Genomic DNA, 13,588 nt, shown 5'->3' with positions numbered 1-13,588 from the left:
TGAATCATGCAAAGCTGCCATACAGGACTCACAGAACTACAATATAGGGCTGGAAATACAGTATAATAGGTCTCCTTTAAACTGTACCTCAGTACCAAAACATGTATTTTGGGCCATTTGGGTCCAGCTGTTTACCAAGGTCTGCTAATGCTTTACTGTTCCTACCTGTATATTAGGATGAGAGAACTGGTTACATGTGAAAAAGGTTTGCCAAAAGCTCATGTGAAGATCATATAAGGCTGAATTTCAGAGACTCTCACAGGAGGTTTATGATAATGTCTAGCTCTGACATGCCAAGTGCATGAAATAAAGAGGAGAGCAACTTTCTGCTTCACTTCACTGTAAATAGTAAATGGTCTGTACTTGTATTATGCCTTTCTAGTATTTCCCACCACTCAAAGTACTTTTACACTACATCACACTCACCCCATTGCCACACATTTACACAGAAACAGAACTTTCTGTACAATTCACAATCACACCACTTTAGCTCACTAACCACATTTCTTTCATTTCCTCATCTTATGCTGAAAGTAAAGAGCATAGGATAGGTTGCTGGCAGCCTTGCAGATACATGTATTCTGCATAATTGTGCATCATGCAGAGCAATAAAGGAACTAACACCCACAAGGCATAAATAGTAAATTTACACCAGCATCCTGTTTCAATCTGAAACATGTAAGTATTTCTATTTCTGCTCAAAGATAAAAGACAATTTCTTTAGACACAGCAGGACTCAGGCAGGTTGAAGCAACACAGTGAGCGTGTGTCTTCAGCTGCAGCCATGGCGCTCAGGTGGATCATTCTGTTCTTTGGCCTGGGACTGGTAAGTGTAAGCCTTTGCATCTTTGTCAAACACTAACAATATGCAAAACAATGCTGTAATGTTGAGTCCCAGGATGTCAGTTCATTCTTTAGTAAGTTAAGCCATCAGTTTTCTCTGTTAAGTGATTGATGTGCTTTCTAATGTATTTACTAGGCAGCAGCCAAGCTAACAGGTGACACAGGTGAGTCACTTATTAAGATGTTTTTATCTTATTTACTGTGAAAAGGTAGACAGAATAATTTATTCAGTATAATTTGAGTAAGAAGATTTGAAATACCCTAAACACTTGTGATCTTTTGCCAGTGAATGCCTGTATCTGCAATTGCATTTTACAGTGGTGATTAACAGTGTCCCTGCTGCACCCTTCACGAACTGAAGTTGTACATTCAGCTTAGCAGAAAAAGTTGTAACTCAGAACTTCCTACTTCCCACTGGAATGTATTCCAGTGGCTGAGGTGTCCACAATATGAACACCTGCAAGAAATATGTGCCTCTTTGCCTAAAATAGCAAATAAAATACAAATAAAATAGCGCACAGCAGAATATACATGTAAGAGTGAATAAGCTCTAAAATATATGTGACAGAGTCACATATAAGTCGCACCCCTGCCCTGCCCTATCATGTCATTGGGGCACAGCTCAATGCTAATTGTGCCAATAAACAGTATAATAATAATGTTTTTTACCTCCTGTAATCACATTTTGAGCAGCATATTATTGATTCTTCATCTGCAGAAATTGATGTTGATGAAGGCCAAGACTGGGACATCTTTAGCATCAATGAAGGTTTGTGTATCATTGAGTTTTATTTTTTACATTTATACGTCTTATACGATGATTTTCATCAACCAATTCAATTTTCCTTTGCAGCGGCTGGTCTGGACCTGCTGGAGGGAGACATCGTACAGGAGGAAGTAAGCTTGTATGCACAGACACCAAAGACTCCAAAAACTCTTCTGCTGCTAATAATCTGCAAATTCAGGCCTGTTTAGTATGACATTATATTTTTTGTCTAAGTTCTGGGCACGAGATGGGACATTTGAAGATTTGTTCCACAAACATAAAGAGCCTTCGCAACTTTGTTTTTTAGATCCTAATAGTGATTAGATTGAAGATCAAACAACGAATCAGAAAGTACCTATTCAAAATATTTTTAGAATTGTGTGCTTATGTGAACAATGGATTATATGGAAGTACAAGGGACATAGGTACAATTGTCTGAATTTGTAAGTGTTTTAGTAATAGTATTCAGAATCAGCTTTATTTGCCAGGTATGTGTAAACATACTAGGAATTTGACTCTGGATTGTAATGCTCACGATGTGCTTACTTATACAATAATAAAATCAGACAGCTACAGTATAGAGAACACATATATACACTCTATGAACAAAACAATATAGACAGATTGAGACAATAGTGCAATGAGCAGAGTGCAAAGGATGCAGGAGTAAATTATTATTACCATTATTATTATTATAATTATGTGCATGTCGGACGTGGATGAGATATACAGTTACACATGCACATACATGTATACATGTACACATGTACACAGTGCAATTGAGCATAGTGCAAAGGATGCTGGAATAAATAAAAATTACGTGCAGGTGTTATTTAGCCTACTTGAGTTAGGTGGATTTGGTATACAGTATATACAATATACAATATGAACAGTATGAACAGCTCTGAAATAGAGAATGATGAATAAATAATAAGTGGTAACCAGTAAACAAGTGATTATTAAGGCAAAGATAATGTTTGTCTTAAAAAATGGTGAAGTTCAAATAACTTAACACATGGTTTTGTTATTAAAACCACATCTCAATGTGTTAAACACATTCCCAGGGCGGAGGTGCCGCCCAAAAATTGCCTCACAGTTCATGAGTTACTGACCAAAACACAAAGTATTTTATGACTGGCCACAAGGTCAAGCCATTAGTCTCATGTTCCTTTCTGTCGTGTGCATACGTATGGAGAAGTGTGTATCAAATTTGATTTTATTAAAGACAACAGAAATGTAGAAATGTCATGTTTAATATTACTATAGAGTCCCCTATGAGTAGAATTGTATGAAATGTTACACACATGTACCTGCACAACATTCCCAAATTTGGTGGCAATCCAATTTAGTATTGAAGAGGTACTGCCCGTGCATCAGGCCACGCTTTCAAATGTTTGTGAATCAATTACAGACAAATAGTAAGTGATAACCAAAAATAAACCAATAAGTTTTGTTCGTGGTCATCTTAATATGGTATGTCCCAAGTTAGGTGAAGATTGGCTGAAAAATGTGCCATTAGAAGCAAAATCCAAAATGTTGAAAGATTTTTCAAGGAACACACTGTGAAGATACTGTTTTATTAGGCTTCACAGTTCATGAGTTAGTCAAAACCTAACATAAATAACCACATGGCGGCGCTACTGAATATATGCTTTAATATGCTGAGAATATCCCAATGGTGCACCAATATAGCAGGTATGATTACTTTAGCATGTATCATATTTGAGATTTTAATGAATATATGTGCACTATTGTATTAAAATATTTATCTTATATCTTAACAACTGTAACAGATATGAAAAAGAAAAGTAATAAAGAAACATCTGCTTATATGTGAAATATATGTGAAAATTAGAATAATGTATCTGCAAACATGTGTAGGCAAGAAGAAGGAGAATAAGAATATAGTAAGAATAAGAATTAAAGCTGCAAGCAGTGTTGGGTGGGCACATGTCGAGGTTTGAGGCAGATGCGTTGCAGATTCTGGAGCTCTGACAGTGTGGCTGTGAATTTGCCATGGGCTTTGGACGCTCCACAAACATGATAATCATCACTTCCTGTGTCCCCTTTGTTGCGCTACATAGCACTTCGCACTACGACTATAACTGAACATGTAGATGTGTTCGGGGCGGGACTGTTATGAAGCTCGTAAAGTTTGGTGCAGACGTGAGCATGTACACTGAAGTTAAAACAACTTCCTGTTTCATGACAAATCATGTCATGTCATGTGTTGAGGGTTTTCTGGGACAGTTTTGAAGTTGACACGTCCAACCTGCTAGGAGTAGTACATTACAGCATAAAATGTTTAATTTCCTGTTGCCAGCAGGTGGCGCTATGACTTTGAGGGAATATTGGCATATGGATGCGTTCAGGGCGGGACTATTGTTATACTTATCAGATTTGATTCAGATCTGAGCATGTGTACTGAAATTATAACAACTTCCTGTTTCATGGCAAATCATCGATACTTGACAGCACGCCACAGGAAAACTGGTTGACTGGTAATAACCGTTTGAATAACTTTTAATCGTCAATTGGTTAAGACTGCACAGCAAAAATTTGAAGTTGATCGGACTAAATACCTAGGAGGAGTTCGTTAAAGTGTGTAAATCGCAAGAAATGACCATAAAATCCAAAATGGCCGACTTCCTGTTGGGGGTAGGGCATCGCTCCAAGAGGCTTTTTTGTACGTCTGGCCAAAATACACGTACCACAGTAATTTCATACACGTAGGTGAAACTTTGTCTGGGGGCTGCTCTGTAAGGGGCGCTAGCGAGCCATTTTGCCACGCCCATGCGCGACACCCCGTAAAATACAAAATTTTTCACCGCGTCTGAATTATGTGCAGTTTCGTGAGTTTTCAAGTATGTTTAGGTGCCTAAAATTGAGGTTACTTTGCAGAAAAAAGAAATAATAATCCCTGTGCATAATCCCTCACACGGTTCGTGCTTGGGCCCTAATAATCCCTCCTCGCACGGTTCGTGCTTGGGCCCTAATAATCCCTCCTCGCACAGTTCGTGCTTGGGCCCTAATAATCCCTCCTCGCGCAGTTCGTGCTCGGGCCCTAATAATCCCTCCTCGCGCAGTTCGTGCTCGGGCCCTAATAATCCCTCCTCGCGCGGTTCGTGCTTGGGCCCTAATAATCCCTCCTCGCACAGTTCGTGCTCGGGCCCTAATAATCCCTCCTCGCACGGTTCGTGCTTGGGCCCTAAATATAAAAAAACACAATTAAAGCTGCTGGAGGTTGGTTGACACAGCTGTAAAAGTTTGTGACTAGTGGACACTGCATGAATGAGGAAATTATTTGAAATATGTTTTATATAACGTTCCCTTCTTTTGACAATAGGAGGTAATGCATCAACACTTTTACTTGAGGCCTGACATGAATATACATTTTCATGAATATAGGTCATTGCATGACAGACTTAAATATCACTTCCTCTGTCCACTATGTGGCGCTAGAGAACACACACAAATTATACACTGTGCTGCTGCATATCAAGTGTACACCACACAATGGAAAATACATCAAGGTTTTCTGCCTGTCCTCTCTTGCTGATTGAAACCACATGGTTAGTCAACTCATTAAAAGTCAACCTGACTTGACAAACGCAACTTAGAATCAGCTTTGCAGTTTTGTTGCATCTAACATAACTAGGATGACTTTGACTGTTTGCCTACTTGAACTATAATACCGACTGATTGTTAATTGACATGGCTGCTAATGTCAGAATTGCTAATTTGCTGATAAGGTAAGATAACTGCAGTCCTCCCTTCAGTTCTGTGAGCCAATGGGGTTTAGTAGTAGTAGGGTTTTGTTGTGTCCCATTGTATACAGGCTACGTAAAGATCTGTGCATTCCGAGATGAGTCTGACCTTTCACCTTCTGTGCAGGGGCACTAGCTTGCACAGGTCATTTTGCCACCAGCTTGTGGCCACAGATGCACTTTCCAATCACGTCCATCATTATCAGTGCTGTCTTCATCATCATTACACGTATAGTGTTAAACAGACCAAGGAACTAGGTGATAGAGTTGGACCAGACTATGAACAGACTTACCGTGTAAAATGTGTATCCGAACCCATTTAGGATCCGGGAGACTTATACTTTGAAGCAGTCAAATATAATACAACTTAATTGGCCTCAGGTCTCAATATGATTGTTTTGAATGACACTGAGTAATTCCCCTACACTGATAGGGACAATTTACAGAACTACAAGCTTACAGATGATTAGGTCTTCTAGTAGGATGGAATACCTTCATTTTCTTGAAGGGAATCTGGTTTGGATGGAAATCAAGGAAAGGTAGCAATTTAAAAACTCTTAAGTCAGTCTGTTCAAGTTTCTGTTTCTCATGTCTCCATTGTTAATTCTATGCCTGTTGTTTCCTTTGTTCCCATCAGACATTCATCAGAAACTCAATCATAGGAGATGAGTATCGCTGGCCAACAACCGTTCCTTACTACCTGGAGGACTGTCTGGGTAAGACACGGTGTTTTGGAAACTCCACACAGTAGTTAGCATGTTATTATGGAAATGCACCAAATTAGTTTGCTTTATCAATATTTATGTTCTTACACTTTGTAATGTGTAGAGATGAATGCAAAGGGAGTAATCCTGAAGGCATTTGACCAGTACAGACTGAAGACCTGCATTGACTTCACACCATGGAAAGGAGAGGGGAACTACATCTCTGTGTTCAAAGGGAAAGGGTGAGCTGAGCTTCAAACTGCTGTGTTCAGTTCATGTAAACTGTATTGTTGAGGAGGACAAATATCATGTCAGCACTTACATGCTTGCTGGTTGAAAGTGTCTTGAGTGTACATGAGGTCCCAACAGATGTTGATGCCAACACTGCATCCTCAACAAATGTTTTTGCACTATTTCTATGTACATGATGGGTCAAATGACATGCAATGAGAAAGAGGTCACTTGTAATGGCACGGTATCAATAGATGCAGCTCCCCTCAGCTCTACAAAACCTTTTATCAGTTTTCTGCTCGTCGTTGTGGTTTAAAGTACTGCAGTGTTACTCATTTGGTCTAGTCTCACTGCTTTCATCAACCCTGTTTTCATCCATCCATACTGACTGACCTGTCCAGCACCAAAAGGCAGACACAGTTAGTCTCTTGCATGTGAACATCTTGCTTCCCCTCTCTGTAGATGCTTCTCCTATGTAGGCAACCAGCGTATGGGGAGGCAGCAGCTGTCCATTGGTGAATACTGTGATACTCTAGACACCGTTGAGCATGAGTTCCTGCACGCTCTGGGCTTCTGGCACGAGCAGTCCAGAGCCGACCGTGATGATTACGTCAACATCATGTGGGATCACATTGAACCTGGTAACGCTGATTTGTGACACTTGTAATTACAGCTCATCACTTACATTAGTGTACAGGTGCATCTAAAATAATTGGGGAAAAAATTCTAATTTGCACAAGTCATGAAATACAACATTTATCAGCAGACAAAGTTTGATGAATGCCCAGACCTACAGGTGCAGCTCAAAAAACATTGATTTTATTTCCACATTTTTTAGATGCAACTGTAAACTGTTTAGTGAATACTATACTATAAAATAAATGCCAAACTGTACAGAAACTACTCCTACATTTTCTCCGTATGCATGCCTGCTACATGAATAAATTTTTACAAAACACAACTGGCAGTTGTTTGTGATACTTACATAAAAAATAACAGCTGAATTCTTCCTGACATTCTTCTTCTGCCTTCCTCAGGTAAAGAGAACAACTTCAAAAGCTACAATGACACGGTGTCCAGTGCTCTAGGCGTTCCCTATGACTACAGCTCTGTAATGCACTACGGAAAGACGTACTTCAGCATTGATTCTAAGCCCACCATCGTCACCAAGATCCCCCACTTCATGGATGTGATTGGTCAGAGGATGGGGTTCAGTGCTAGTGACATAACCAAGCTCAACCGTCTCTACAACTGCAGTGAGTTCTGTCAGCCTGCCATTTGTCCATCAAAGAATCAATGAGACAGGTTACCTTCCATCCATCCATTATCATAGATGTTTGACATATTGTGAGCTATATTAGCACTGACGACCCAGGGTTAGGGTTACAATTTTGGATTTATTTACGCACTTTAAAAATATTTATTGAAAGTTTTATTCTTTTTACATGTTTATTTACAGCATTATATGTTGAAATGTATATTGTAATTGTAATAGCCAAATGAGTTCATGCTTGTGCTTGCAAGACACAGATGCTAGAACAAAAGGCACGCACACACACACACAAACACGCACATCTCTTTGTCTTAGTTTAGTGCAGTTTATTTTAGTTAGTTACATCTTGTGCTTAGTTTATCTTTTTAAATAAATGCTTATGTTTAAACATGCTAGTCGACAGGGCTCCAAGGCTCATTGATGAACATGGGGAGCAAAGACTGGTGCGTGTGGTCTGATCTAACAGACAAGCTACTGTGGGTCAAATTGCTAAAAAAGTTAATACTGGTTCTGACAGAAAAGTGTATCGCAGTTTGTTGTATGTGTAGTGGCAGACCAGTTAGTGTGCCCATGCTGAAAGCGCCTATAATGGGCATGTGAACATCAGAACTGGACCACTGAGCAGTGGAAGAAGGTGTCCTGGTCTGATGAGTCACGTGTGTGTCGCTTACCTGGGGAACACATGGCACCAGGATGTAGCCTACTATGGGAAGAAGGCAAGCAAGAACAATACACGAGAACAACAAAGGTGATCAGGTGATAACTGCCGTCAACTGTTGTTAGCTAGTAGCTGTGCCACAATCTTAGAGGCCCTAATAGCAGACTTAGTCCAGAATGGACACTAGAATCAGAGCCCATTGTTGGGGATCTGGTAGACTTACAATAACCAAACCGTCAGTGTCATAAAGGGGTTGTTCACTTAAAAATTCCAATATTTAGTCAGTTTAGTAAGTGTAAAGGATTGAAGTGGCAGTGGCAGAAAAACTAACACAAGCAAAAGCCAACGAGGGTGGAACTGACACAAACAGTAGGACGTGCTTAGCACAGAAACCAACAGCACTAAACAGGACTCTACAGTTTGTTACTTGCCAACAATAAAGCAAAAACAACGAAGCTTACTTTACAATACCAGTGTTATTAACCCATCTCTGCAAAGATAAATGGATAGCTGTTGGTGGTGATTCAGCATGTTTGGTCCGTCTGGCGTGCTCCAGTGGAGCTTCCTCAAACTGATGATGGGGCTGCGTTGTGGGTTTGGGCTAATCGTCGCGTAGCAGTGGAGGAAACAGCAAAGTCGACTTGGTTGAAAGAGACTGGGGTGTAGAAGTTATCTTTCTTTCTTGAAGAAAACAGTTGATCCGTGTCTCCCTTCTGCAGGCAATAGGAGATGGCTAGGTATACAGTGATCTTCTTCGGGATCCAAACGTGTTCAGTGAACACAAAACAGTCTGTTGCTCGTCCGGGGAATTGGAGACTGTTCGCTAAGATAATTAAAGTACAGTGTTGGCTAGCAGTGGAACTACAACACTGGGTGTAAGGTGTAATATTTCCTTTCTTGAAATTTGGTTATTTAAAAAATTTATTACACCAAAAAAGCTAAGAGAGCTTGTGTAATTTAGCAAACTTTAGCTCGCACACATTTCAAAGTTGAAACTATAGTGAAGGGCCAGAGATACTATTGCACTTCTTGAGGTACAAAGTGGTATTACGAGACAGCTGCACCTTTTTAGTCGTCCGACCACTCAAAGAGCTTGACATTACATGTCACATTGGTCCTTAGGTTTTTACTCTACAGACCCATGGCTTCTCTCTTAGGCTAATTAATGAGTTCATTTTGGCTTGCATATATTTAACTTTATGGCTCTGTAACAAAAGGAATCGAGGGATGATGTAACTTGTGTTGTCTGAGAATGTAAAATAATTGAGACTAAAGGAATGGGAACAAATGAGACAAGACACCGTATAGATCATTCAAGTCAAGTGTACTGAAGTGTCTTGATGAAATTGTTTTCCCTCCACAGCCAAGTCTTCTACATTCGTGGACAGTTGTGACTTTGAGGAGGAGAACATTTGTGGGATGATTCAGGGTCCTGGCAATGCAAAGTGGGAACAACGTAGTTCTGTGAAAGGAGGGCCTCAGACTGACTTCACCAACATGGGACAATGCAAAGGTGACTGTCAATCGTCAAAAAGAAGTCCTGGAGTTGTCCTTTTAAGATCTAGAGACTCTGAACGCTTCCAGAGATGCCAAATACATCACAATATATCAATGCCGTCTTGGGTTTCAGTATAATTTTATAATGAAATACTGGAAAAAGGTAAAACAGATAAACTTTATTCATCCCAAAGGAAGTTGCAGTACAAAGTAGGAAAGCGCAAATGTTCAGTAAAAGCCTAGTCCCAATTAGATGCCTGTCCTGTTACTGGTCTTATCTATCTACAAAAAGATTACAGTACAGAGAGAGATGACCGACCGACCAACCCTACCAGTAAATCTTAATGAATATTACTTTGGTGCTCAGTGTGTCAATAAAATGAACTAAACAATTGAATTGTATAATGTAATAAACAAAAAAACAAATTTACAAACAAAATTGTGATTGTGATTATCCCTCGACTCTAACTGCTGTCTCCAGCTATCAAACATATCAACTCAAAGCAGCTAACACAGTATGTCAATAACCACAGAACAAACTTAAAATAAAATAAAATAATAACATAATAATAAAATAATAACATAATAATCTTTATTTATAGAGCACTTTTCAAAACCATGTTACGAAGTGCTTTCACAGGTGCAAAGACAATAAAACACATTCAACAGATAACCAGAGACATGATGAAAGCAAGGAAAGACTTAAGGAATTAAAATTTAAAGTTAAAAGAAAATTTATAAATAAATAAAATCTAATATCAGAAAAAGCTATCCTATAAAAATATGTTTTAAAAGCACAGCAACTGATTATGGCAACACAGTATGAATGTATGAATGACGGCATCTGATTGTAATCCACCTGGAAATTGTCGCCATCCCTAGTGGGCCCTTGTAATTAGCTGGGCCCCGTCGGTACTTACACTCCTGCGTCTAGTTATCACTGTTTGGCCCTTGTTAACGTCGCTGAAATCTTTACTCTTGCCCATTTTCCCTGCCTCTTACACATCAACATTGAGGACAACATGTTCACTGCTGCCTAATATATCCCACCCACTGAAAGGTGCAAAGCTAATGAAATAATATGTGGTATTCATTTCCCCGGTCAGATATTTAAAAACAAAGGTGACTGAAGTGATTTATAGCATAACCGTTACAAAATACAGGCTGGCTGTAAACATACATTGATTATTGTTTGATGTATATATTAGTTATTTATTAGATACAATTCAGAGGGGTCTTCTTTTTGGTTGCTGTAAAAAGCTGAAACATAATTCTGGGATTTACTGGTCACACTATGCTAACGAGCTATCCACCCCTGTGCTGCTAAAGAACTTTGAATCCCACCCAACAAGTTCTCTCTGCCCTCAGGAAAAGGCTTCTTCATGCACTTCAGCACGGCCTCTGCTAAACCTGGTGACCGTGCAGTCCTGGAGAGTCGTTGGCTTTATCCCAAACCTGGAGCCCAGTGTCTGCAGTTCTTCCTCCATAACACCGGGGCAGCAGATGATGTTCTCAACATCTGGGTGCGAGAGGATGACCGCAGCAGAAAACTGAAGCTCTTCAAGAGTATTTCAGGTAACAAATTAAATATTGCGTATTGTATAATATATAATTAAAAATAAGGGAACATTTAATCATCACAGTATAACATCAAGTCAATACAACTTCAGGTATATCTATCTGTCTAGTTAGGAAGCATAAGTGATTGTGAAATTCACTTGTTTGGTGCAAATGAAAGTGATAAGAGGAGCACTGGAGAGGCAGCAGCTAACAAACCCCAAGAAGGGAAGGGTTTTGCTGGTGTTGCCCGCAGACAACTGCTCTCTCCTTATCCTTCCAGACTGACTGTTCTCTAGTTTTGCATTTTGAAAGTGTCCATGTCATTACTGGTAGAATGAGGTGGTACCTGCAGCCCGTTCAGGTTGCACAGGTAGTCCAGCTCCTCCAGGATGGCTCATCCATGTGTGCCAAGGACAGCTGGAGGGGGGCATCAACTCAACAGCAAGACCAGTATCTGCTCCTTTGTGCGAGGAGGAACAGGAGGAGCACTGCCAGAGACCTACAAATTGACCTCCAGTGGGCTACTGGTGTGCATGTCCTCTAGTGGGATCTGTGCTCACTGCCCAGCACCGTGCAGCTCGAATGGCATTCGCCAGAGAACACCAGAATTGGCAGGTCCACCATTGGTGCCCCGTTCTCTTCACAGATGAGAGCAGGTTCAAACTGAGAACATGTGACAGACGTGAAAGAATCTGGAGACGCTGTGATGAACGTTATGCTCCTCCTGGTGCAGGACAATGCCTGGCCTAATGTGACCAGAGTGTGTAGGTAGTTCCTTCATGATGAAAGCATTGATGCCACTGACTGGCCCTCACGTTCCCCAGAACTGAATCCAGTTGAGAACCTCTAGGACATAATGTATCGGTGCATCTGACGCTGCCAAGGATCACCCTGTGATTTTAATTATTTACTTTGATTTTCAGTGGGGTGTTCAGTGAATCCATCTCTCAATTGATTGGTGATTTTGATATCCATCGACATTGATATCCATCGTTGTAACATCATTTTGACCTCAATGAAGTATCCAATGTACAGTATAGACTTTAAACTACTGTATTTGTTCATCAAGGTCTGATGTGAGATTTAAATTTAAGATTAGAATTTAGATTTAAACGTTCCCTTCATTTTTGGAGCAGTGTATATAATGTGAAGTCAGAGTAGATTTCACCTACAACCTTACACGTAGTAATGAATTATTGATTAATAGTCATTAATATCTATTTTCTGTCCTCTTTTCAGGAGGCGTCAGGGGCTCTTGGGAACTGCAAAACATCAATCTGAATGTGACCAGGAAGGCCCGTGTGGTTTTTGAGGGCGTGAGGGGAAAGGGGCCATCGAAGGGAGGTTTCTCTCTGGATGACATTAACCTGTCATCCACAAAGTGCCCTCAGCACATCTGGCACATCCACAACATCACCGGCCTGCTGGCCACCACACCAGCAGGAAAGAAACTGTACAGCCCTCGCTTTCTGTCACCAGCAGGTTACTCCTTCCAGGTAAATGCCTTTTCAATGATTTTTATCTTCATTTTGCTCAATAAAAAGAATACAGAGACATTCATTTAGACAGAGAGAGGCATGTAGCAGTCCAACAAACAATATGCAATGCCTAAATTCAAAATTCCCCAAAATAACAATAAATACTTATCAAAAGCAGGCTTCTAATTTCTATCCATCAGCCCCTTTATTTATTTATTATTTTCTTTTAACCTGCAACTCCAAGAACTAATATAGCTAGGTAATGAAATGATAATAACTGCTGTTGGTAGCAAGATAATTAGCCAAAGGTAGCTCTTTTAATAGGTTTAGTGTTTTGGAGAGGCTAAAAACATACACAACCATCCAAACTCTTCATTTGCCAACCCTGACATGCCTGTTGTGTAGGCTATTGCTGATACTCTGGAAAACAAGTGTTCAAATGTAAATGTACACTGGCCACTGGAGTGTCAAGGCATGTGGGGGTGGGGGTGGGGGCTTTCAGGGCTTAGCAGTTCCTGAACAGTGCAAAGAAGCACAACAATACAATTAAATTAAGGGTGACATTGTGGGTTTTGGTTATGGTTAGCATTATTGTACCTCAGCATAGTTAAAGGCAGCTTCTCCTTGATATAACTGTTGATTTTACCCCCCAGCCCTTTTTCCAATGGAAGTAACACTACTGTTTACCTTTACATGTACATTTTTATAGAAGTACTTAATGGAACATTTTACTTGCTAAGTGCTCTTTCCATCCCTGGCAGTTGTTTTAATTTGTTGTTATGTTGGAATGTAACAAAGTCAATATATTTAA

General features: G+C 40.0%; 1 protein-coding gene across 1 annotated transcript in view; it reads left to right on the top strand.

Annotated features, from left to right (window-relative positions):
- Positions 1-18: 18 nt before the first annotated feature.
- The window catches only part of LOC119901238 (meprin A subunit beta-like), a 31,018-nt gene continuing 17,448 nt past the window's right edge, over positions 19-13,588 (top strand). Inside the window, exons 1-11 of the mRNA XM_038716824.1 lie at positions 19-826; positions 980-1,007; positions 1,562-1,612; positions 1,697-1,740; positions 6,014-6,092; positions 6,205-6,322; positions 6,774-6,952; positions 7,349-7,567; positions 9,606-9,755; positions 11,108-11,314; positions 12,539-12,795. Of these exons, the coding sequence (XP_038572752.1) occupies positions 785-826; positions 980-1,007; positions 1,562-1,612; positions 1,697-1,740; positions 6,014-6,092; positions 6,205-6,322; positions 6,774-6,952; positions 7,349-7,567; positions 9,606-9,755; positions 11,108-11,314; positions 12,539-12,795 (1,374 nt within the window). The 5' untranslated portion in view covers positions 19-784. The remainder of the gene's footprint in view (positions 827-979; positions 1,008-1,561; positions 1,613-1,696; positions 1,741-6,013; positions 6,093-6,204; positions 6,323-6,773; positions 6,953-7,348; positions 7,568-9,605; positions 9,756-11,107; positions 11,315-12,538; positions 12,796-13,588) is intronic.

This window comes from Micropterus salmoides, unplaced genomic scaffold (assembly GCF_014851395.1).
Source record: "Micropterus salmoides isolate LMB-PRFRI ecotype aquatic unplaced genomic scaffold, ASM1485139v1 Ms_hic_scaffold_13, whole genome shotgun sequence".
NCBI classification, from domain to species: Eukaryota; Metazoa; Chordata; class Actinopteri; order Centrarchiformes; family Centrarchidae; genus Micropterus; species Micropterus salmoides.
This window is presented reverse-complemented; position numbering and strand designations above follow the sequence as displayed.